This window comes from Oreochromis niloticus, linkage group LG18 (genome assembly GCF_001858045.2).
Source record: "Oreochromis niloticus isolate F11D_XX linkage group LG18, O_niloticus_UMD_NMBU, whole genome shotgun sequence".
NCBI classification, from domain to species: domain Eukaryota; kingdom Metazoa; phylum Chordata; class Actinopteri; order Cichliformes; family Cichlidae; genus Oreochromis; species Oreochromis niloticus.
The window spans coordinates 15,160,167-15,185,224 of NC_031982.2; the positions used below are offsets into that span (position 1 = coordinate 15,160,167).

Below are 25,058 nucleotides of genomic sequence, written 5' to 3' on the forward strand. Positions count from 1 at the left end.
ATTTCAAGAGATCAACAAAATGACCACTTTATGCTGATGCTTACCCAGATCTTGTGTGTGAGCCTTTTCTTGTGCCTCCAGGTAAATGAGACTGTATCCCACCCAAAGCTGAGTGGTATCTGCTGGGCACCGTGGGACCTGAACTGACTGACTATGTATAACTAACAGAAATCCAGCATTCAATATCCTCCTGTAGCCTGGCTGACCCTGGTCACCAGAAGGACCTGGGATACCTTGAAGTTGTTGTGGTTGAACAAAGAGCATGTGTATTAGGTGGAGAAAGCATCAAAGTGAGGATGAAAAAAAAAAGCATATCAGAGCTATACTATTTATATTTGTACCCCAGAGCGAATTTCCAAATTTTATCTGGAAATTTCCACACCAATTTAGTGAGCCATCTAGAAAATATGAATATTTACCTTGAGGTCCAGGAAATCCAGGCAAACCAACATCTCCTGGATCTCCAGCTGGACCATTACGACCAGGAGGACCTGTTATACCAGGAAGGCCCACAGACCCCACCGGACCCTTCTCCCCTGAAACATGCAGATAAAAGCAAATGAGTAAATACAGCCACGTATACAGGAGGGGTATGGGTTTTTTTGTTTGGTTGTTAAGCCGCTTTACACTGACCTATAAAACAATAAAGCATAAAAATGCTTCTAACACATAGCAGACTTGTCAACACATAGCAGACAACTTAGAACCAAAGACCCAAATTTCAATTGTAATTTTAAAACACTATATTACTAGCAACCTGTTGGAAAATCATGCTATTTGTTACAATTTCATTATCTGAATCTATGAAAAATGCCAAAGATAACACAGTTTAACTGGGGATATTTTTTAACACCAACAAGGTGATTCCCAAAGATCTCATAGCCAAAAACTGTCATATCTCAACATGATGTGCAGTATGCCTAAAAAAAATTGAGGTAAGTAGAAAAGTAGAGGACAAAGGAGGAACTGGCAGGGCTAAAAACACTATATCAGATGAACAGTATTTGAAAGTCATGGTAAATGGACTGGTTCTTATACAGCGCTTTTCTACTGAGCACTCAAAGTGCTTTATACAACTCATGTCCTTAAGAAATTAAAAAATACAGCAAAGACCTGACAGAGGCCCTGAAACAGGCTCTCTCGTGGTTTGGGGCTGCATAAACGGAACTATGAACACAGAAAAGCACCATCAGAGTTTTATACACCATGCAATACCCTCGGGAAAGCATCTGCTGTATAGGCATACCTGGTTATAAAAACACATAATTGAACACTATCAGTCATGGACTGGACTCCCCAGAGCCTGGACCTCAATATAATCTTGACAGAGAACAAAAAAAAGAACAAAAGAAGACCTCTGACTGTCCTTTAAGAAGCCCGGAAAACTATTCCTGAAGATTTCAAGAAATTAGAAATTAGATTTAGAAATTAGAAATCTAATTTGAAGAAATTAGAAGAAGTTTACCTAAGACAACTCAAACTATGGTTTTTCCTCTTGGACTGTATTTTCACACCTATTTCATATTTCCTTGTAAAATATAAAGAAATAAAGAGCGGGTAAAGACTTGTACAATACTCTAGTTGTACAGAGACAGAAACGAAATATACACTTACAACTGTCCAAAGACTACATTAGGTTTACCTTTACGACCTGGAGTACCAGGAGAACCCATGACACCTTGGAATCCTACAGGTCCTGGGCTACCAGGAGGACCTGGAGGTCCAGGGGGAGCATTAGCTGTTAATATACTGAGAGAGTCACCAGGAGCACCTTTGACACCTAGAAAAAAATATTTTGATTACTACATCCACTGTAGGAACAAGTACAACTTTTAAAAAAAAATCTATTTATTTTGCTTTGAACTGTGAAGTCTTGTATATTTTAGTTTCTTGTCTACAGTACAACTTACCCTTATTTCCAGGGGGGCCAGTTCCTCCTCTGGGGCCCTGGGGCCCAGGGGCACCTAGCTGACCTTTGGGTCCAGGTGGACCCCTTAGACCAACAGGACCATGCTCACCTGTCAAAGTGTGGTAACATTTGGAGTATAATCAGTTGGATAGCTGCACTGTAAATTACAGTGTCTATTTAACATTGTTTTGTTTGTACCTTTTGGTCCTATAGGGCCTTGGTGGATAGAAAGTCCAGGTGGTCCTGGTAGGCCCCTTCTTCCTCGAACACCTGGTAAGCCATGGGGGCCAGTTGGGCCTGGGTCTCCTTTGAACAAAAGGCTGGAGCCTGGTATCCCAGGTTCTCCAGGAGGACCTAAAAAAAATTCAAAATTTGAAATATGTATAAATAAATTTAAGTGGCAAACATACACACAGTTACATAGGCACAAAGCACCATCCAATTCAAAAGGGGAATTTGTTGACAGTTGTATTTACTTATTTCTCCTTTTGTGATAGTGATGATGTGTATTGAATAACCCTCTGCTTTGTTTATTTGTTGTATATTTTCCCTTTTACCCCAGGAGGGGGTTTAATGAGAATGAAATAAAGTAGAGCAAAGATGACCAAGCATACACACATACCTGGGGGTCCTGGAGGTCCTTCAAATCCTTGATCTCCAGCAGGTCCCTGCAAAGGTGTTTGGCAGATTATACCAGGGTAACCAGGTTCACCTGGGAGGCCTGGGAGACCTAAAAGAAAAAACATCTACCCTCAGCAACATAAAAAGTTATTTTCAGTTGCTCCCTTATTCAATATGGGTCACCATAGTAGCATAGTGGCTCTGCATGTTTGATTTGACAGTTTTTGTGCCAGATGCTCTTCCTGAGACAACCCTAAAGGGAATTGTGTTTCTAGTGCAGACAGTACTGTTACAAATAACAGTCATGATACCTGGATTGCCTGGTGGGCCCCTTTGGCCTTTAGTCCCAGGAATAGTAGTTCCTGGAGGTCCTCGGTAGCCCCTGACCCCTTTGACTCCTGGAAAACCATCTGGTCCTCGAGGGCCAGGGATACCTATGCCTGTATTATAAGTGAGTGAATATAAAACAAAGCTTCACATTGTAATGTGCTCACATTTGATTGTGTATCAAGAAAAAAAAAATTAGCAACTACACATTAGCAACTACTAATTGTAACAATAAATAATGTGCCACAGGACTGACACCCAACTGCAACAAAATTCCTACAGTCCTAAAAAAAAATAGAAAAGGAATAATATCATATAATGCTCTCTTACCACTTGCCCCTTTCATCCCTTTTGGACCTGTAAGCCCATACAGTCCATCTAGACCTGGTGGTCCAGGGGGCCCTAACATAACAAGCACAGTGTGATGATGTGTAAATTGTCTTGTTTGTTCCTATGATTGCAAAATCATCCTTCTTGTTTCAGTTTTTTTCATCTTGCATTCTATTATTCTGTATGATTAATTATTATATGATCTTTTATGCTATATGATCAAAAAATAAATGAAAAAAGCAAATCTATGTTCATAACCCTTTTAATGTTTTACTTCATTATTAAACAATATGAACACATCTAAACTCTTGGATTGAGACAGTTATGTTTGTACCTGGGGGCCCATATTGGCCAGGGGGGCCTGGTAGTCCCACACTTCCTTGATCACCGGGAAGACCTGGAAGACCTGGATGGCCTTGTGGACCACGGGGTCCAGGGGAGCCTGTACGTATACATAGGTATACACAAAAGAGCTCAAACAAGCATTTATATATAGGAAACAAATCAATGTTATTTGAGGGAATAAAATCAGGTGTCAAATTGAAGAAACTGATTATTATTGTAGATCAAATTGATGGTTAAAGGAGCTAAATTTAAATCCAGATTAAATTATTTTAAATTAAATACACTCAAAGATTTTATACAACTGAATCCAGTCTCTGGCTGACACATTACATATTTACAATATTTTATGTAAGAACAAATTGAAATGGTTACTCGCACAGAATTCTTTTTTCCCTTTAATGATGAAGAATAAAAGCTAAGAACAGGGGGAATTTATTTTTCTCCTGAATCAAACTATGAATAAGGCAAGCATTGGGAACATCAGTTTATTAATTGTACTGCTGAAGTACATCCAGAAAGTTCTCAAATCAAACCTATAGGGATCACCTTGTCTTCCTTGTATTCCCCGTTCTCCTGGAATGCCTGATGGTCCTGGTCGTCCTGGGTTTCCTCTGAGTCCCGGATCACCTGGGTCTCCTGGTATCCCTCGAGGTGCTAAAGAAATTATCAGCTTTTTCTGTTTTTGTATGTAAACTTTATTTAGCCAATGAAACTACCATATATCTTGTAGGATAATTTTTTTTTTTTTTTTTTTTTTTTTTAAGATGTGGTATAAAGTCTTTTTTTTCCTCCTCCTCTCCTCTCCCTTATCTTCCCTGCTTAGCCTCTTGTGTCCTTGTCTAGTCTCATGTTTTTTGTATTACTTTTCCCTGGAACACTCTCTCACAGTCTGTTCTCTAAAACCTAAAAGAGGAATTATGGATTTGATCAACTGGTCTCTGAATGCGATTGACACCCCTTCTCAACGAGAAGTCTGGGCTCGGGTGAGCCTGAGTGCTGAAGATATCTACCTATTCGGAACCATGATAACAGGGTTCTTGCTGATCGGAGCTGGCTTGGCCCTGGCTTATCGAAGAATTAAGGAAGCGGAACCGGCTGTTCAAACCCCCACAAGGCTGCCCGCTGGGATTGAAACGATGGGACGAGGCATGAGTTTCTCGAAATGGGTCATTGAGTGCAGCACGGATGAGATCTTGGAGAACCGCACGGTTGCCATGAATACTCAGAACAAGACCTCTGAGTACAAACTGATTACATCTGGAAGGGCTTGCTCGGAATAACACCTCTGGGTGCAAATTGATCACATCTTGGGAAGCGCACCGCGGTCGTGAGTTCTCAGAATCGGCTCTTTGACCACAAGAATGACAACATCACGGAGCATAAGTTTGGATAACATCATAGAAAGCTCACGGCTCTCCAACAGGAGATTGAGAGACCAGTGTTGGACTGTTAGAACAGCTTTGAAATTCTTATGAGTTGTTTGCACTAAAGTAAAAACCATCATCATTTCATGCGGAGACCCCTTCGGCGCCAGCTGCGGTCTCAAGGCTGGAGCTGTACAACAACACCCTGATTACGGACTGTGTTTAGACTGTTCTTCCCATTCTATGCAAGGCCACCTGGGTTGGCTGGAAGACTGTTTACTTAGCCTGGCAGGGCGAAGGACACTGTCTCAGCTGAACTCTGGACATACACACACACACACGCACACAGACATATACACATGCAGATATACACTCATCCCCCCTCCCCCTCCAAATGCCTTCGACACTTATTCCCTTCCGATGCTGACGGTGGATCATGGAGACCAGCGCATAGGCTGGTCTACATTGGATGTCTCTCACCCTTTACCCATCCCTGTTCCTTGTCATGTGTTTCTTTGGTGTATTAAGAGTTTTTTTCATGTGCTATGTGCAGAGGTGTTTTTTTCTGTTCTCAAACTGATCTCCCTGTTGGGGCTCAGTCTGGGGGGAGTTATTTTTTTCTCCTTATCTTTCCTCATGTTGTGCTTTTCCATGTTATACCCCTCTGACCTGTCTTCCCCATGTGATGTTTGTGTAATGTATGTATGGTCGGATGGGTAAGACAGCGCTGGCACGGCTGGCAGCCTTAACCCAATTTCCCTCGGGATCAATCAATCAATCAATCAATAAATGGGGGGCTTACCACTGAAGCCATCATCTCCTGGGATGCCTCTGGGTCCAGGTGGACCTGGTTGTCCATAAGATGGTCCTGGATCACCTGGAAGAGATTTGGATAACTGAATAACAAATACATAACAAAATGAGACTGTACTGAGAGACTGGGCTTCATTCTTGACCGTATTTGCAGTGACAATGTATTTAAATCGTTTTTACTATTATTATTGCACTGATTCTGCGGTTTCTACTGATGTTTCTACATACATTTTCCACTGTTTGTAGCTAAATTAAATCAGCTATTTAATATGTATTAATTAAAAAAATGCATAATTACCCTTGGCACCAGGAAATCCTTGTCTCCCTGGATTACCTGAATATCCCTCGAGCCCTGGATCTCCCTATAACATACATCAATACAATCCAATAATTTAACACCAGCATTTATAAGTCTGAATAATTCCACTTAAAAATGCACAGAGACAGAATAACATATCCTTCAAGCCCGGGTCCTCTACCAGAGGCCTGGGAGCTTGAGGGTCCTGCACAGTATCTTAGCTGTTCCCAGGACTGCGCTCTTCTGGACAGAGATCTCCAATGTTGTTCCTGGGATCTGCTGGAGCCTCTCGCCTAGCTTGGGAGTCATTGCACCCAGTGCTCAAATACCACTGGGACCACTATTACCTTCATCCTCCACATCTTCTCCAGCTCTTCTCTGAGCCCTTGGTATTTCTCAAGTTTCTTGTGTTCCTTCTTCCTGATGTTGCTGTCATTCAGAACTGCTACATCGATCACTACAGCCGTCTTCTTCTGTTTTTCTGTCACCACTATGTCCGGTTGCTTAGCCACCACCATTTTGTCCGTCTGTATCTGCAAGTCCCACGGGATCTTAGCTCGATCATTCTCCACCACCCTTTGGGGTGTCTCCCATATTGACCTCAGGACTTCCAGGCAATACTCGGCACAGAGGTTTCTGTAAACTATGCCGGCCACTTGATAATGGCGTTCCATGTATGCCCTGCCAGCTAGCATCTTGCACCCTGCTGTTATGTGCTGGATTGTCTCAAGGGCATCTTTACACAGCCTGCACCTGGGGTCTTGCCTGGTGTGGTAGACCCCAGCCTCTTTGGATCTTCCTGTGCTGCCATGATTAGTGCCTCTGTGCTGTCTTTCAGTCCAGCTTTGTCCAGCCACTGGTACAGGAGGTGGCTGACAGCTGCTCCATTCCGTAGTCGGTATGCGTAGCCAGTCTTGTCAGTGATCTCACTGAGGGGGTTCAGGCCTATGCAGAACAGCAGTGGGGACAGAGCATCTCCTTGGTAGATCCCACACTTGATGGTGACGTGCTATTGGCTTGAAGTTGGCCTGTAGTGTTGTACGCCACATCCCCATTGAGTTCCTGATGAAGGCTTTAAAATCAAAGCTCTCTCTCTCTCTCTCTCTCATATATATACACATACACACACACACATATATATATATATATATATATATATATATATATATATATATATATATATATATTTATATATATATGTGTATATATATATATATACACACACACATATCTATATATATATATATATATGTACACACACATACATATATATATACATATATATATTAGTGCTGTCAAAATTAATGCGTTAACGCAAATTAATCCGCCATCATGGTCGAGGCGATTAAAATGTTTTAAGGCAATTAACGCATCTGGAATGCAGAATGACCCAAAATCCCTGTAACGTCTCTATAAACGGATTTCGGGCAGTTTGTCCAAGTAGAGTTAACTTTGCACATGCGCAAATGGGCAGTTGATCTGGTTTTGACGGGCAGCTGAACCAATCAACTCAACATGGAAGATGATAAATGCACATTGGCCCTCTCGAGGGGAAATTTGAGTATTAAAAGAATAACAAGACGGAAAAGTCAACCGACATAAAGTATTATGCACATTGTGCAAGAAGGAATTTTCTTGAGAACACGCGCTTTACATAGCTTGAAGTGTCTCCCCAAGAGTGACAGAGAGAGTGGATAAATGTTTACAGAGTTTTTTGTTAACATGAATGTTCAATAAACATGTTAAGTGTGTATATTTTCCCTTTTTCTAGAGTCTGTTTGCTCATGCAAAATGAAATTTGATTAATATAGAACAAAGATGAATGATATTTAATCGTGATTAATCAAAATGAATCCACAGTAACCCTGTGAGGAATTTGATTAGACATTTTAAGTGTTTGACAGCACTAATATATATTATATATATATTAGTGCTATAATACTATAATATAGTATTATATTATAATAATATATATTAGTGTAAGTATACGCTAATATATATTATATATTAGCGTACACTTACCTATTAGTATATAGGTTTTTTAAAAAAAAAGTTGTATTCACAGGAGAGAGCCTGTGTTAAAAGATTGAAGAAAACTATTCAAGTTCTCTTTGAATTTAAGCATATATTCTTTGTGTTTACTCTGCATTTACTTCATTATATTGCATAAATGTCTGTTACAAACTTAAATGTAATTGCAATCAGGCTATTGATCAAGTAATTGCGATTAATCACAATTAATTACAGAAAATTGTGAGATTAATGAGTTAATTTTTTTTAATCTATTGACAGCACTAATACATACATATATATATATATTTACACTGCTGTGATCAAAATATGCAGACAATAACTTCACAGTATTGGTGCGGGGTCTCTACCTTACTGTACAAAATGCCTAGAGGTCACTGCTATGATTTGGTGCTACATAAATTAAATTGAATTGACTTGAGTACCCGATCTCCATCATTCCCAGGATACCCTCTGGGACCAATGAAACCTTTAATCCCAGGGTCTCCAGGAGGTCCTGCTCTTCCTGACCTGCCTGGAACTCCAGCGATACCCTTAATTCCTGGTGGACCAGGCCATCCATCAGATCCAGAATCACCTGGCATTCCCCGTGTGCCCTTTGGACCTATAAATTACATCACAAATTCCTAATTGTTTAGTTTTGCACTGTCTATCACTGTCAGTCTATACAGTCTTTCTACCAAAGAAGAATAAAGCTGTTTTATAAAGACTTATGCAGGTTAAATTAAAACTCCATTACCCTGAAGTCCAGGCTCGCCAGCTGGCCCCATCGTTCCTGGATGACCCGGTGAACCTTTCACTGGACTTGGTACTCCTGGATCTCCAGGGTCTCCACGTAAACCTGAATAGACAACAGAAATGAAATGCTTGCCATTTTCTTCCATAAAGTACACAAGAAGTGAGAGAAAATAGCTTAAAGAAAAAGACTACATTTGGTACTTCTTTACCTTACAATAAAAAGCACCTTGAGGCAACTACTGTTGTGATTCGGCATAGATAAAAGTGAATTAAATTATTTGATCATCGTTGTGAACAGGAGCCACAAGCACATCAGAGTAGATTAAACATACAAAAATAGGTATTTTGATATTAGCCATAACTCTCAACTCACAAACCTCTGACCATCGCATTTGAATCTCAGAAAACAAAAAAACAGAAGAGAAATCAAGCCTCTCTAGACTAATAAAACAATAATAATATTAAGTAAAAAAAAAAGTTGAGAATAATTATTTGAACGCAACAGAGAAGACAGCTTCCCATTATTACACTCTACTCCATCTTAAAAGTTTGCCTAGTGCCTGATTTCTGTGTTATCCTTTACATATAGTCAGATATTTCCACCATTTGTCAGAAATGGTACAATACAACATGGTCAAGGCTCCAACAGGACACTGTGCTATATTTAATATATATTATATATTTATTCCTAATGGCTGCATTTTTAAATTTACTAAACAGAAAAATTTCCTGCAAACCAAATTCCTTTAGAAGTTCTTCCATCGTAAGAATTTTGTGTGTTTTGCTTGGCATAGACTTGTCTAGAGTTTGAATAGTACAGGTACATAGTTCAATATATTTGATTGTTTCAACTAATAATAATCTTCTGCTTTTTGATCAAATATTTAATAATAATAATATATATTATTATAAATAAAGAACAACAGGCTAAGATACCCACAAGTTTAGGTTAGGAGAATAAGAGAAACACGACACATTTACAGACTTGCCTTTATTACCATCTGGTCCTGGATACCCTGGGGAACCTGGGCGGCCATTAAGACCCCTTTCACCCTGTTTACCTCTTGGTCCAGGAGGTCCAGGGCGACCTGGGAAACCTCTGGCTCCAGCCCTGCCAGGATACCCCCTTTCACCTATAGAAATTGAACAGAAAGCCTTGCTTTAATCAGCACACTGAGGCTCACAGATTTAATTAAGCATGCTGTTTGCCAGCTAGCTGTTGAATGTAAATGAGATAAGTGATGGGCTATTAAGTTAAACAAACTGGATTTTGGAAACTGAATGGAATTACCTGTTGAATTTTATACTTAAGAATAAAAGGAAAATACTTATAAGGTTTTAAATAATTATCCAATAAGATACCATCGGCTGACCTTTCTGTCCTGGCCACCCATCAGTTCCAGGATCTCCTGGGAGGCCAGTGGAGCCTGTTGGTCCAGCTGGTCCTGGTAAACCAGGAGGACCCTGAACACCTTTTGATCCTTTCCGTCCATGTCCAGGTGGACCAATATCGCCTCTCAGACCTATCTGCCCAATGTTTCCTATGCAACATCATAAAATTCAGTGACAAAATATATGGTTTAGATGACCTGGATAAATGAGCATGAATATACTCATATATTGACATAGAAGTTGATTGACTGTTCCTCCTTATGTATGGACATACTGGCCACCAGAGGTCAGTGTTGTTATTTCATAGATTAGCAACTTATGAACATCTAAAAATTAAAAGATGAAACAAGTATTAAAATTAGTGTTACTCCATGTTTATTTATATATTGCAGTCCACAAACTGCAGCTATTTGTCTTTGACGTGTCGATATAAAATATATGATCAGTTTTATATCACACAGAGAATATATTTTGTATGTATATTTTTTGTTTTTATTGAAATTTATATCAATAAGGAAACTAGATAAATAATAATTATTAACATATGGAGCAGAAATGGGATTTGTACTTCATTCAACTTCTTTTCTAGTGAAACTAAACAGATGCGAAGCAATTTTGCATTGTCCTGTATTTTGCTTTACTTTTCTACTTTTACTAAATACATTTTTGCAAACTGTTTATATGCTCCAAAACAAAATAAATATACTATTTATCGTGAAAATAGTGTGGGATATTCATGTTGATATGAAAATTGAAGTACTCAGTGTAAAACAAATGTAAAGTTTTAAATTGTACTTGTATTTGTAAAGCTGTCGAGGATAAGGTAGATATGAATAAAAAGACGTGACTATCCACGATTTGGGTTATAGCTGCAGTTTGCTCACCTGGTATTCCCCTCACTCCAGGATTTCCTGGAGGTCCTGGGGGTCCTGGGGGTCCGGGTGAGCCGATGAGTTCGCACCGTGAACACGGTGGGCCTATTGGTCCAGGGACTCCGGGGTCACCATCGACCCCTGGCTCTCCTTTATAGCCTTGTTGTCCAGGTTGGCCTTGTGGGCCTGTAATTGCAAAAGACCAACAGTCAACTAATCTAAATGTACAGAACTAATGCAAAACACATTGTTTTTGTTCTGTTCTTTTGAATATTATTGTAATACAGGCCATGAATCCCATTTGTTAGAGATTTGTTTGAGTTCAGATAAGTTAATCTTACCTGGTATTCCTGGGTTTCCAGGAATTCCACGGAGTCCTTTATAGCCTATACTCCCAGGTGGGCCAGGTATGCCAGGTGCACCTGGCCTGGTTGGGAGGACATCTCCTGGACACCCTTTCCTACCTGGTGGTCCAGGAAAACCAGGAAGGCCAGTAAAGCCTTCTAGACTAATTCCCCTGGAACCTGGTTCACCTGGTTCACCAATTAAACCTGGAGCTCCTTTTATAATTAAGAAAGATTTGTAAGCATTAAAAACAACTCTCTTTTTTTATAATTAATAGATTTAAGGTATATTCCCTACTATATGAATAACTAATGATCCACAAGCTTCAACAAATGCTCTGTTTTTACAGCCATTACCTGGTGGTCCAGTCCCCTGAGCTCCACCATCATCACCCTTCATGCCTTTAGTGCCTGAGTATCCTGGCTCTCCGGGGGGACCATTGCTCCCTGGCTGACCTGGAATCCCTACAAGAGGCCAAAAAAATAAAACAAAACAAATCACTTGTAGTAGTAACTGTAGGGTCAATTCTGTGTAACTTTGAAAATAATGAAGTAACAAACTTTATAAATAGAAAGCACTAAACAATTTATTAATGACATTTTTTTAAACCTAGATTTCTGATTAAATTTAGTGTTCCAGGTGAAACGTGAACATTTTTAAGGAAGTAATTAACACCTGCAAGACTTACCTGGTGAACCTGGCTCACCCTTTGGACCAGGGGGACCAATCTCACCTTCAGGACAGCATTTCTGTCTTTCTCCTGTATTCAAATACAGCTTTTTGTGGTTTGTTTGTTTGTTTTTAAATCCCATGACACTTTTCTTAATGACAAATCGTGAGAAACTTGACCTGGAGGTCCTGGTCGTCCAGGAATTCCTGGTATGCCAGTAAGTCCCTGATTTCCTTTAGGTCCTTGTTGTCCCTTGGGGCCTTGTAAACCATCACCCGGGGGACCTGCTTGTCCAGGAAATCCTTTGGGTCCAGGAATTCCTGGGTAACCTTTAGGACCAGGTAATCCTGTATAACCATCACCCTGAAAAAACACAACACGATCAAAAGTGTAGAAAAGAGTATCAAAGTGGATCATTTTTACATATGCAGTGTCTTTGAGCAGAGACCTTTAAAAGATTTGTCACATGAGGTACAATACTGGACTTCTATATTTAGACTCACTGGTGGCCCGGGTTCTCCCACACAGCCATCTCGTCCATCCTGTCCTGACCCACCTGTTCCTCCAGGAGGACCACGATATCCTGGGTCACCTATGTCACCCTTGGCACCTTCAAGTAAGAAAAGCAACCAATAGAGATTTGGCTTTAAACACTCCAGAAAAACAAATACAGTCTGTATCTTATTTAAAGCTATAGTACTATTAAACAGTCTTTGCCTAATCCAATATGCAGTGGTTGCCATCGTTACTGAACCAATTTAAATTTTTGAGAGGCGCTCACCTTTTACACCTACTGCAAAAGCATCACCTTTTTCTCCTTTTTGTCCCTTTAAACCAGAAAATCCTTGAAAGCCCTGCAAGCACACATAACTGTGGGCATAACAAAAATAACACAAATGATATTTATTTGCAGAGTTTTAGTCCCACTGTTCTTACTTGTGGTCCTTGAGAACCCTCATCTCCTTTCAGACCTGGGTCCCCTCTTGGTCCTTGAGTTCCAGGTAATCCTGGGGGGCCTGGATAACCAGGTGGACCATGAGACCCTGGGCTCACCCTGCCAGAGATACATTCACAAATCGCTGGACAACCTATAGAAGACAAAAATAAGAAAATTTGGTTGAATTTAAATTTAGTCCCCAGACCTGCTTATACAGAGAAATTAATCACTGACGCTCGTCTTCCACCACATGTTGCTTGTGATTTCAATACCAGTATTCACAAAGAAGAACAGAGTCTTGGCTTTTTGATTAATGCAAACAAACAGCAACAGTTCACCTTTAATTCCCTTGAGCCCTTTGTTCCCAGTAGATCCTCTGGGTCCAGGATCACCAGGGTCCCCAGGGTCACTGCACTCACAGTAGTAGTCTTTGAGATTGAAAAGACAGACATTAGTTGAAAATAAGTTATTCATAAATTAAATTATATTACATTTAAAAAAGGGTTTAATTTTTTAGATAAAATATAATTTAAAAAAATTACCTCCACAGCCTAATCCAATCCAATCAGACAAGCACAGAGACACACAAACCAGAAGGTAAGTCATCATTAAAGTGATCACATATAAAAAGTGATGACAATCCAAGTAATAAAATAATTACATCAGTGAGATTAACTTCTGCACATATGAAAGTCTTGTCCTGTGTATTATATATACAAAGAGCAGAGGGAGCATACCTGGGGGGCCTGGAGGGCCTGTGGCACCTTTAGGTCCCGGGAGTCCTTTAGCTCCCTTGGGTACTGCAATGGAATAGTCATCATACTTTCCCGGCTCTCCTTTGTAGCCTTTAGGACCATGGGGACCTCGCGGACCAGGCAAACCCTGGCCCTCTATAAGGGTGTGAGATGAAAATGTAAAATTTCAAATGATATAGGATCAGTTTTCCAACCGTGAAAAAACAGCCCATCAGTAGCAGAGAGAATCTTTGATTACTGACATAGTAATTTCCACAGCAACCGAGTATTTTAACGACTGTCAGGTTGCAAGAATTATTATGAGTGATATATAGGGCATATGTGCTATAAGTACTAAATCAAAATACACAAGGCTTCGCCAATAAAGAAAGGAAGCAAAGTCTGAAGTCTGACCTGCTAGCCCTGGTGGGCCAGAGGGCCCAGGAATGCCCATGGACCCAGTGTCCCCGGGGAGTCCAGGTTCTCCTGGAAATCCACGGTCACCTTTAGCACCTGAAACATAAAGCCATAAAGTAATTATTGTTTTACTATACATTAAGGTGAATCAGACTACACTAAGTTAAATCGGACTACAAACTAAGTTGTAATTTTGTATACCACCATGTTGGATTTTAAGTCAAAAAACTGAGATGTGAGGAAAATGCAGATTTTCATTTAGACATGTTCAGGGGCTCAGAAGTAATCAGAGAGTTAACTGACATGCAGTTTTTCATGGCCATGTGAGGCCTGTTTACTGATTATTTTGTGATCAAGGAAGCAGATAACAGACTTGGAGTTCATTCCAAAAGATATACTTTTCAGTAAGGCTCAAGTATTTAAAATATCATTAATTTGTCCAATTACCTTTGAGCATCTGAAAATGGAGAACTATATATATAAAAATGGTTAATGCTAATTTATTTGTCAAATCCCTTGAATAAAACTACGAACTTTAATTCCATCTTAACCATCTGATTTAAAGTCAGTGCCTCCGGTGTTGGATTTATGGACCTATTTGTATTTGAACCATAAATCTACAAGCAAAACAGTGACTTAAAGGCATTTATTTAATGTGATACTCTACATATATTGCTGTGTTATTTTATTATTTTAGTAAATATATAATCACAGTGTAGTGTAGTTGTGACTTGTATAAAAAAAAAGAAAGAAAAGCAAAAAGAAGCCCTTTCACAACCACCAGTATTCCCCCAGTGTGTAAGCTCCAGTGAACCACTTTATTTAAATCTGTATTTTGACAGCGATAAATAAAAGAATAGCAGATATATAGCTGTTGCAAACTATTAAAATATCGGTAGCTGCCTGTGCTACCCCTCACCCTCCTAGTAGATGCACCCATGCTATCAACTTAAAAATTCCTACATCATTTTGTTGTTGAGCAGTGCCGTAGCTCCGCAAACGCACATAACGCACACTGCGTAGGGCACCAAATGGCCGGTAGGGCACCAAAAAATCAGGGTCGTAAAAAAAAAAAAAAAACCATATTAATACTATAAATATCATATGCATTAATATGGTTAAACAATACAAAAGCAACATAAAACAATTTTCCCGAGAAAAGGGGTGAATCTGCTTTGTGCCCTGTCTCCAGTCTCCTCCTGGTGCCCCCCCCCCCCCACTCCCAGTGGTCTGTTCTATAATTGGTAAACACCTGTTTGAACATGGCCTCGAAACGGCAACAGGAGTCGGGAGCGGAGAAAAGAAAGAAGAAGAGGAAGCGTGATGAAACTCAGGCGTCGCTTGCCGGTAAGGCAATGTTTAAATAATAATAATAAAAAAAGTTCATTATTGTAGCCCTTGCTTGCACGCTCATGTCCGTCAACTCTGTGATAGCTCCTGTTAGCAGTGTTCATACTGTGTTAACAAATGTTGCAAATGATTGATGTTGGGTAGTTTGTTTACGTTGTGGATATGAATATAGAATGGACTACTAAAAGCAACTCATCATGGTCACTCAATTGACGGTTTTCAGATAACGTTAGCAATCGTGACTCACGATTGCTAACGTTATCGTGATTCGTGAGACTAGCATTTCCCTCCTCAGGTTGCTAGCTGGCTAACGTCATGCATGCTACTGATTAACCTTAACTTTGGGATAGGTCAGTGATGCAGTCAAGTATTATTATCAGATTAGACAAGATTACTTTGTATGTTGCTGCATTTCAGGATATCTATAAAGACGCATATCTTATTTATGCCATTGACGTCTGAACACATAAATAGTTCTCGTCTTTCTTTAGGTTCATAGATCAAGGGCGACATCTGTTGGTGAAACTGTAATATGAAACCTATATCTTCCAGTAATATAGATTTCCTACTTGCGCATTTATATCAAATTATGTACAGCATGTTTATATTGCCATTTGCCATTATGAAAATCTATACATGTAAAATATAGTTAGTAATTTTTAAATGTACCAGTGACTTACTTAATTTATTAGTCTTATAATGCAATCTTTCGTAGGCCTACTGTAGATTCAAAATTGTATTTCTGTAAAATCCCTGAATATTTTCTCTTGTATGCAGGGTCAATGCTTAAATATGTTCAAGGAGGATCTCAAGGACAGGATGAACCATCCAGTAGTAGTGCCATCCCTGGACATCAACCACCAGCCATTGTAGACCCTGCAACAATCCCTAGCCAAGAAGAACAAGAACCATCAACCACCAGTTCAGGTACAGTTCCATACACAAGTACCACTGAGAGTCCTGTCACTGAGAGACTATCAGAAAGTGACACTGTGGAGACATGTGTGCCCCCTTCAACCGATCCTGCTCTTTGGCCAGCTCACATTGTAGATGCTGATCGTGTTGAAATTGTGCGGAGAGGTCCTTTTAATGTCAGCTCTGATTTTAATTTTCCAAAGGGGCCTGATGGAAGAGCATTTCACACTAGCCTTAAGTTCAAAATTCTTCCCAATGGAGAAAAGGTTCACCGGAGCTGGTTAGTGTACTCACCGCAGAACAATGCTGTGTTCTGCTTTGCATGTAAGCTTTTCAGTGTGAAGGATATAAAGCTGAGTACAGAGGGCTTCAGTGACTGGTCGAACATCAACATCCGTTTGAGGGGTCATGAGTGTAGCCAAGACCACATACAGTGCATGCTTAAGTGGAGAGAACTGGACACACGGCTAAAGAAAAGCATGGCAATAGATCAACAGGAGTTGACCTTACTAGAGGCAGAAAGGAAAAAGTGGCGAGAGATTCTCAAACGATTACTCTCAATAACTCTCTCACTGGCTTCCAGAAATTTGTCTTTTAGGGGCTCTTCTGACTGTCTTTATGAGCCGGACAATGGCAACTTCTTGAAGGAAGTAGAGCTTATGGCAACATATGACCTTGTAATGGCAAATCACTTGGCCAACATAAAAGATGAAGGTTCCCACACACATTACCTCAGCCCTGAGACACAGAACGAACTAATTCAGATTATCTCTTCAGAAACATTCCGCGCCATTGTGAAGCAAATCCAGTTGGCAAAATACTTCTCCATCATTCTTGACTGTACTCCAGATGTGAGTCACACTGAACAAATGTCAGTCATAGTACGCATTGTTTGTTTCCAAGCACAACCAGATATTAAAGAATACTTTCTTGGCTATATAAATGTGGAGCAAACAACTGGCCTTAACCTGTCCAATGTTGTCCTTGACAAGTTGAAGGAGCTTGGCATTCCATTTGAAAACTGTCGAGGACAGGCCTATGACAATGGGGCCAACATGAAGGGGAAGAAGCAAGGTGTTCAGGCCAGACTGCTACAATTAAACCCGAGAGCATTGTTTGTGCCTTGTGGAGCTCACACGATGAATCTGGTCATAGCTGATGCTGCCAAGTCCTCTCCAGATGCAACTGGCTACTTTGGGTATTTGCAGAAGTTGTTCAATTTCTTTTCCAGTGCCACCCAGCGATGGGCCATTTTAACAAAACATGTGAAATTGACACTTAAATCTTGGAGTGACGTTAGATGGGAAAGCAGGCTTCAAAGTGTAACTGCTGTCCGGAGTCAGACAAAAGAAGTGAGGGATGCTCTCCTGGAGGCCAGAGAAGCTGTAAGTGATGCAGTCGCAAAGGTGGAGGCTCAAGTGCTTGCTGAGGAAGTAGCCTCATTTCGATTTTTGATTTGCTCCATCGTGTGGTGTGAACTTCTTACAATCACAAACCAGGTGAACAAGTTACTACAGTCCAGCTCCATGCAGCTCGATGTTGCTGTCAGGCTCATTGACACTGCCAAAAGTAACCTCTCTAAATACAGACAGTCTGGGTTTGATGAGGCTGTGTCAGCTGCCAAAGAACTCTGTGAGGCCCTGAACATAGAACCACAGTTGAAGGAGAAAAGGCTCAGGAGCACAAAAAGGCAGTTTGCATATGAAGCTGTTGATGAGCCCCTCCATGATGCCCTTAAAAAGCTTGAGGTCACATTTTTCAATTGTGTTGTGGACTCTGCTTTAATCTCCCTACAGGAGAGGTTTGAGACCATGAATCAAGTGAAGGAGAAATATGGAGTGCTGCTTGATTTCAGCAAAGTGAATGGGATGTCCAAGGAGGATTTAAAAAAACACTGCACTGAAGTACAGAAGACACTGACAGATAAGGGAGTAGCTGACATTGATGGACCTGAGATGATGCAGGAAATCATCAACCTTCCTCAGCTGCCACCACAGACGTCTGCTTTGGAAATGCTGTCATTTTTACATGACAATCAGCTTCAAGAGGTATATCCCAATCTGTGGATTGCTCTGCGTATTGCACTGACCCTGCCTGTCACAGTTGCCTCTGCTGAGCGAAGCTTTTCAAAGCTCAAACTCATTAAAACGTACCTGCGTTCATCAATGGGGCAGGAACGTTTAAGTGGTCTGGCTGTTATCAGCATCAATGGTGACGTGGCTCAGAAGCTATCATATGATGACCTTATAGCTGATTTTGCAACCAGAAAATGCAGGCGTGTGCCTCTCTAGGCCCTAGAGAGGCACACCACGCCTGCATTTTCTGGTTGTCAGAGTATGCCCTAGAGTCTAGGGCATACTCTGACAACGAATTGTAAAAATGTTTAACATAGTTACTTAAGGAATGTGGCTTTTGTGTTCAAATTCTTATTTTTCTTATTTAAGTTTCTTATTTAAATTCTATTGTGAAACTATTTGTAAATATATTAATAATAATACTATTATATTATATATATTATTTTTTTATAAAAAAATTACACATTATTGCCAGGCTCTTTGTTCTTGTTCCAATGTTCAATTTTTGTTTCAGTATTTATTTGTAACAGTATTTTTAACCTCCTTTAACCTTATTTATTTGTTTAACTGTCATGTTTGTTGTTATTTAATTAAACAAATTCCACTGAGAAATTCAAAAGTATTAATGTTTTTTTGTTTTTTTTTCAGTGGCCGGGGGGGGGGGCACCATAAAGCATTTGTGCTTAGGGCACCCAAATGGCTAGCAACGGCCCTGTTGTTGAGTTATCACATTCACAAAACTTGAGTGCTCCACCCAGCAGAGTGACAGAAATTTTTATTTATGAAACTACTATATTGTTACATTTTACATGTAAACAAAAACAGGAAAAAAAATGTAGTAGTAAGAGTACAGATGGTGCTGTGGTCTCACCTCTCACATGACTTCCATTAGGAAGGCGTGTATCACCAGGGAGACCTGGATCTCCTGGGTAACCCTGTGTAAGATGGAAAGAATGGTTAGGAAAAGAAATGGCACTGATGTACATTTTTTCTACAGGTGAGAAGACTGACCAAGGAATTTCACTGGAGTTTTACAGTTAGCAACCCTTTCCACTAAGTAACCACCAGATGTCAGTAATTCATTTACAGTCCTTCTCTAAATGTATAGCAAATATGCTAACCACGTGTCTCTTGAAGAACCAACAACAGTGTCATCTATATCAAACCAAGCCTTTTAACTTTTCCTCCCAGTGGCTCTCTGTTTTTCTTAAAATTGTCATACTGATTTCACTGATGTATAAACAAAAGTCACCTTTAGTCCAGTTCTTCCACTGATGCCTGGAAGTCCCCTCTGTCCTCGAGAACCCTGAAAATGTATTAATGTATTTAATATGAAAGAATGCCTAAGTATAGTAAGACATAATAACATCATATGTAAGCTGCACCTCAGGTCCTGCTAGTCCCTCCCTGCCAGGTAATCCTGGAGGACCCTACAGATGGAAAGAATGAGCTGAAAACTATTTTATATATATTCACTTGTCTTTGTCTAAGTGTATTGTCCAGTGTCATTTAAATCATTTACCCGAAATCCGACAAATCCGAGGACTCCTTGCTCTCCTTTTAATTCGTGAGGATAGTAGTCGCCACTACCACCCTGGATAGGAAAAAACAGTAACTGAGTTATTTGTTTTTCCTCTGAGACATGACTTATAGGTACACAGGCATATCAAAACCCACCATTAAGCCCTTTAGTCCACGTGGGCCAGGAAAACCTTTGTCACCCTGGGAGAAAGACCAAAAAAAAGATGAAATTATAAAACAAAAATCCAGATGGAAGAGTAGAATTTGAACTGCAACTTGTAAATTAAAATAAAAAGCTGTAAGGATGGGTAGACATGAAATGATCAAAAACATGGATTAATATGGTTTCATCTGCTTAAAAAATATGAAGAAGATAAAAATCAAATGCCTTAAGAAAAAAAATGCCTTCACCTTGTCTCCTTTTGGTGAAAGAAAGCCTGGAGGATATTTTGCAACTTCTTCTGGTCCTGGTGGGCCAGGCGGGCCCTGCTCACCCTGTAACATGACATTTTTTAGTTATTTGATTGTCCATATACATCAAAATATGCAGCACCATGAAAAAAGCACTTTCCCTTTTCCTGATTTCTTAGTTTTTCACATCATTTATAAAAGGAGAAAAGTAAAAATATATATATTGCCAAATACCTGACTGTGCCAGCCTTGACAGGAAGAAATACAACCAAGTGTTTACAATAACTGGTAATGAGTCTTTCATATCAGTGTGGAGAAATTTTGGCCCATTCTCCTTTGCCAAATTGATTTGATTCAGCAACATTGGAGGGTTTTGAGCATGAATGGATTGTTTAAAGTCATGCCATAGGGCCTACATGTTATTTGGTGTTTTGCATAACCTGATCATGCTTGACCTTCAGGGCACAAACTACGGCTGGACATTCTCCTTCAGGATTATCTGGTAGAATTCATTGTTACATCAGTTACGGGAAGTAAACAAAGGTTCAAGCAGCAAAGAAGACCCAGACCATCACACCATCACCACCATTTTTGCCCAGTCTCAGCAAGTGAAGCCTGCAGGTCTTTAGATGCTGTTCTGCAATTGTTTGTGACCTCCTGGATGAGTCATTGATTCACTCATGGAGTAATTTTGGTACCCTGTCCACTCCTGGGAAGGTTCACCACTGTACAGGTTAATCTCTGGCTCTCTTCCACAGCATGTCTTTTATCCTGTCTTCTTTCTCTCACCCTAACTGGTCGCAGCAGATGGTCGCCCCTCCCTGAGCCTGGTTTTGCTGGAGGTTTCTTCCTGTTAAAAGGGAGTTTGTACTTCCCACTGTCGCCAAAGTGTTCATAGAGGGTCATATGATTGCTGGGTTTGACTTTGTTTCTTAGTTGTTCTTAAATTTCTTGTTTTTTTGGTGTTGGTTTTTTTTTTAGACCTTTTAGCCTACTTCACTTCATCAGGCAGGTTTAAGTAATTTCTTTATTCAACAGGTCTGGCAGCAATCGTGTCTGGGTGTGGCTAGTGAAACCAAATTTACATTCCAAAAAATGTGGTTAATGATAGATAATTCATGATTGTTTTCTTACCTCATCACCTGCGTCACCTGTCAGTGGTTTTCCAGGATCACCCTGCCCAATAACCAAAAGTGTAGTAAGTGTTGGCTTTGCATATGTGTATCTCCGTATAATAGTTTTCAGCAAGCACTTTCAAATACTGTGAAGCTTATGACTCACTGCTGATCCTGTATCACCTGCAGCTCCCTCTAAACCCTAAATGCACACAGATGCACAAGTGACACTCAGTGAAATATGATACTGAAAATAAGATGCATAAATATTTATCTATTTTTATGCATTTATTACCTTAGGGCCAGGAGGGCCAGGGGGGCCACTGTAACCTTTAGGACCAATAAATCCTTGTCTTCCCTGTTTTAGGAAACCATGCAGTCATGTTAAAGATGCAGTGTTCGGGTGCAGTAGAGCACAATACGTAGAGAAAGATTTAAGATATTTATTGCCTGCTTTAATTTTGGAAGGTGTTTCACAGAGAATTGTTCAAAAAATGAATTAAAAAAAACATACAGGAGGGCCAGGCTGTCCATCTCGCCCACGCTCACCCTGCAAATTAAAATAGAAAAGACAGAAAAAGAGGATAGCATTTTTACAGACAGAGTATATATTACAAATTATTCCAGAATGCATACAAAGATGGGTGTTAAATGTAGGAGAACTTACAGGAAGTCCTGGAGGTGGATCTAAATATGAAGCTTCTCCTTTATCTCCTTTAGGTCCAGGTAATCCCTGACAAAAATACAGTTAAGGCTCATAATACATTTAATATTGTTACGATGGTCACCATTTTTACAAATAACTAGTGAAACAGAACATTTATGTTGGACAGTGTCATAAACCACGATAAATGTAGTTATTTTTTTAAATCGCCCACTCCAGTGGAAACTACCACAAAGGCCTTTTTAGGCAGTTTAAAAAGAAGCAAGAAGTTTAAGACGCGGCTTCAAAATTCTACATATGTGTCATTGAGAGATATTGTGCAGCCAACAACTACTGGGTACTCATGTCATCATATAACCTAATAATACATACTCTAAATACTGGCTTCAATGGTAAAATGGTCTATAAGTGTATTATTTCTACAGTATGGACAGATTGCTTTTGCTGTTTAACTTAAAACATGAGTATTCTACTTACCGGTGGGCCATGGAGGCCATCCAAACCAGGCAAACCGGGGATTCCCGGACTACCCTGTGTCCCATTACAACCATCCAATCCTGGCAACCCAGGCTCACCGCCTGCTCCAGGGTGACCCTGAGGAAAACACCGCAGTTGTGGTCACGTACGAACACAGAGTGTTGGAAATGACAGTTATTGTCTTCCTCGCTAATTTCAAATGATATGTACATATCCTTTAGAGAAGTGATATCTAAAGGCCAATATAACTATAATTATATAGTGGTGGATGACTAAGTAAACCGGCATACTGAAGATACAGCTTCATATTGTAGTAAAGAGAATGATACTGGCACCAGCAGTGTGTATTATATTTGTCCACTAGAGGGCATAACAAGCACATGAGCCTCCAATATTTTAACTGTAAGAATTGGGCAGTTATTCATCTGCAGCCGCCATATTTTCACTGACAGACAGCCTGATATTGATTACTTCTTTGAGATTGAGAAAAACAAATGATCAGCACATAAGAGAAGTCCATCTATCCATTTTCTCAGCAGCCAATTCAATTCAGTGTCGAGGAGAGCTGGAGCCTATTCCAGCTGTTATTGGGAGAGAGACCAGCTACATTCACCCTTACAGCCAATTTAGAATCACAAATTAACCTAACAAGCATTTCTTCTGTACCAAGGGAGGAAGCCAGTGTACTGTGAGGGTAAAAAGACCCTTGCCTACTCACATGAAATTAGTTATTGCTGTCAGTATGAGATGTTTATTTTTTGACATTTGGAATTAAATCTATAAAAACAGTAGTTTACTTACTGGTAAACCACTTCTACCAGGAAAACCAGGAGCGCCAGTCTTTCCCTGTAATATAAAGACATTTATTGCAATAGCTATTCATTCATCCTTAGTCTCAAAAAATAACGAGAAAAATTCATAATTTAACATTTTTGGCATTATTTTGAACCCAGTGTTCAAAGGGTTGATGACAGTCTTTTCTGGCCTGTTTGCCTTCAGAACTACCTCAGTTCTTCATGGTATAGATTCAACAAGGTTCTGGAAACATACCAAGGACATTCTGGTCCATATTGAAATGATAGCATCACACATGTGCTGCAGATTTGTTGGCTGCACATCCACAATGTAATCTCCAGTTCCACTACATCCTGAAGGTGCTCTACTCGATTGAAATCCAGTGACTGCAGAGGCCATTTGTGCACAGTGAGCTTATTGTCATGTTTAAGAAACCAGTGTTCGATGATTTGAGTTTTGTGATGTATTGTTTTACCCTGTTGGAAGCAGCCATCAGGGTAAACTGTGTTCATAAAGGGATTAAAGTGCTCAACAGCAATACTCAGATAGGCTATGGTGTATTAACAATAATCAGTTGGTACAAAAAGGCCCAAAGAGTGCCAAGAAAATATCACACACACCATTACACCACCAGGAAACTAGAAAGTTGAGACAAGACAGGATGGATCCATGCTTTCATGTTGTTTACAACAAATTCTGCTCCTACTGTCCAAATGTTGCAACAGAAATCGAGAATCATCAGACCAGGCAACATTATTTATTTACAGTCTTCTCTCCATGTGAACCTGCGTGAATTGGAGCCTTTTTCCTGATCTTAGCTGACACAAGTGGCATCTGGTGTGGTCTTCTGTTGCTGTAGATTTGACATATGCATTCAGAAATGTTCTTCTTGGTTGTAATCAGTGGCTTCAAACAGTCTGACCACACTCCTTTGACCTTTGACACCAAGAAGGCATTTTTTTCTTTCTCTTTTTTTGATTTTTCTCTGTAAACCCTAAAGAGAGTTATGCAGGAAAATCCCAGAAGATCAGCATCTTCTGAAACACTGAGACCAGACCATCTGACATCAGTGATCATGCCATGCTCAAAAATATTTACATGCTTAAATGCATTGAGTTGCTGCCATGTGATTGGCTGATTAGAACGGTAGAACAAAATGACCACTGAGTGTATACCAGTAACCACTTTCAAGGTGAATATTGTGAATATTTTTGAATTTTTGACCATATCTATCTATCTATCTATCTATCTATCTATATATATATATGTATATATATATATATATATATATATATATATATATATATATATATATATATATGTACTGTATGTATATATATATATATATATATATCCACACCAACATGGAAAGGAACACTAACTTGACTTCCTTTAGTCCCCTCTGGGCCATGTGATCCAACTGCTCCCATCCTGCCTTTCTCTCCAGGAAGCCCTTCATGTCCCTGCAGTCCCATTAGTCCCGGTGGACCTTCCTGGCCTAGTCTGCCGGGAGTGCCCTACAAAGCAAAATGCTGTTAAAATAACACTGTTTCCAATAAACATATTCATGGCTTGTATTTAGAATAACAACA

General features: G+C 39.8%; 1 protein-coding gene across 1 annotated transcript in view; it reads right to left on the reverse strand.

Annotated features, from left to right (window-relative positions):
* Nucleotides 1–25,058, reverse strand: part of LOC100695355 (collagen alpha-4(IV) chain) — a 32,412-nt gene that overhangs the window by 1,091 nt on the left and 6,263 nt on the right. The window contains exons 5-46 of the mRNA XM_019347654.2: nucleotides 24,849–24,983; nucleotides 23,473–23,517; nucleotides 22,672–22,788; nucleotides 22,198–22,263; nucleotides 22,045–22,080; nucleotides 21,826–21,888; nucleotides 21,697–21,732; nucleotides 21,550–21,591; nucleotides 20,416–20,499; nucleotides 20,161–20,205; nucleotides 20,006–20,077; nucleotides 19,869–19,913; nucleotides 19,736–19,789; nucleotides 19,355–19,418; nucleotides 14,141–14,239; nucleotides 13,730–13,882; nucleotides 13,535–13,543; nucleotides 13,331–13,420; nucleotides 12,992–13,143; nucleotides 12,837–12,909; nucleotides 12,559–12,665; nucleotides 12,235–12,418; nucleotides 12,074–12,145; nucleotides 11,742–11,849; nucleotides 11,382–11,600; nucleotides 11,053–11,226; nucleotides 10,150–10,317; nucleotides 9,766–9,909; nucleotides 8,778–8,879; nucleotides 8,464–8,642; nucleotides 6,008–6,071; nucleotides 5,699–5,773; nucleotides 4,079–4,186; nucleotides 3,522–3,629; nucleotides 3,188–3,259; nucleotides 2,842–2,970; nucleotides 2,532–2,639; nucleotides 2,108–2,263; nucleotides 1,911–2,018; nucleotides 1,643–1,780; nucleotides 420–536; nucleotides 45–233 (exon numbers count right to left, since the gene is read on the reverse strand). Of these exons, the coding sequence (XP_019203199.1) occupies nucleotides 45–233; nucleotides 420–536; nucleotides 1,643–1,780; nucleotides 1,911–2,018; nucleotides 2,108–2,263; nucleotides 2,532–2,639; nucleotides 2,842–2,970; nucleotides 3,188–3,259; nucleotides 3,522–3,629; nucleotides 4,079–4,186; nucleotides 5,699–5,773; nucleotides 6,008–6,071; nucleotides 8,464–8,642; nucleotides 8,778–8,879; nucleotides 9,766–9,909; nucleotides 10,150–10,317; nucleotides 11,053–11,226; nucleotides 11,382–11,600; nucleotides 11,742–11,849; nucleotides 12,074–12,145; nucleotides 12,235–12,418; nucleotides 12,559–12,665; nucleotides 12,837–12,909; nucleotides 12,992–13,143; nucleotides 13,331–13,420; nucleotides 13,535–13,543; nucleotides 13,730–13,882; nucleotides 14,141–14,239; nucleotides 19,355–19,418; nucleotides 19,736–19,789; nucleotides 19,869–19,913; nucleotides 20,006–20,077; nucleotides 20,161–20,205; nucleotides 20,416–20,499; nucleotides 21,550–21,591; nucleotides 21,697–21,732; nucleotides 21,826–21,888; nucleotides 22,045–22,080; nucleotides 22,198–22,263; nucleotides 22,672–22,788; nucleotides 23,473–23,517; nucleotides 24,849–24,983 (4,309 nt within the window). The remainder of the gene's footprint in view (nucleotides 1–44; nucleotides 234–419; nucleotides 537–1,642; nucleotides 1,781–1,910; nucleotides 2,019–2,107; nucleotides 2,264–2,531; nucleotides 2,640–2,841; nucleotides 2,971–3,187; nucleotides 3,260–3,521; nucleotides 3,630–4,078; nucleotides 4,187–5,698; nucleotides 5,774–6,007; nucleotides 6,072–8,463; nucleotides 8,643–8,777; nucleotides 8,880–9,765; nucleotides 9,910–10,149; nucleotides 10,318–11,052; nucleotides 11,227–11,381; nucleotides 11,601–11,741; nucleotides 11,850–12,073; nucleotides 12,146–12,234; nucleotides 12,419–12,558; nucleotides 12,666–12,836; nucleotides 12,910–12,991; nucleotides 13,144–13,330; nucleotides 13,421–13,534; nucleotides 13,544–13,729; nucleotides 13,883–14,140; nucleotides 14,240–19,354; nucleotides 19,419–19,735; nucleotides 19,790–19,868; nucleotides 19,914–20,005; nucleotides 20,078–20,160; nucleotides 20,206–20,415; nucleotides 20,500–21,549; nucleotides 21,592–21,696; nucleotides 21,733–21,825; nucleotides 21,889–22,044; nucleotides 22,081–22,197; nucleotides 22,264–22,671; nucleotides 22,789–23,472; nucleotides 23,518–24,848; nucleotides 24,984–25,058) is intronic.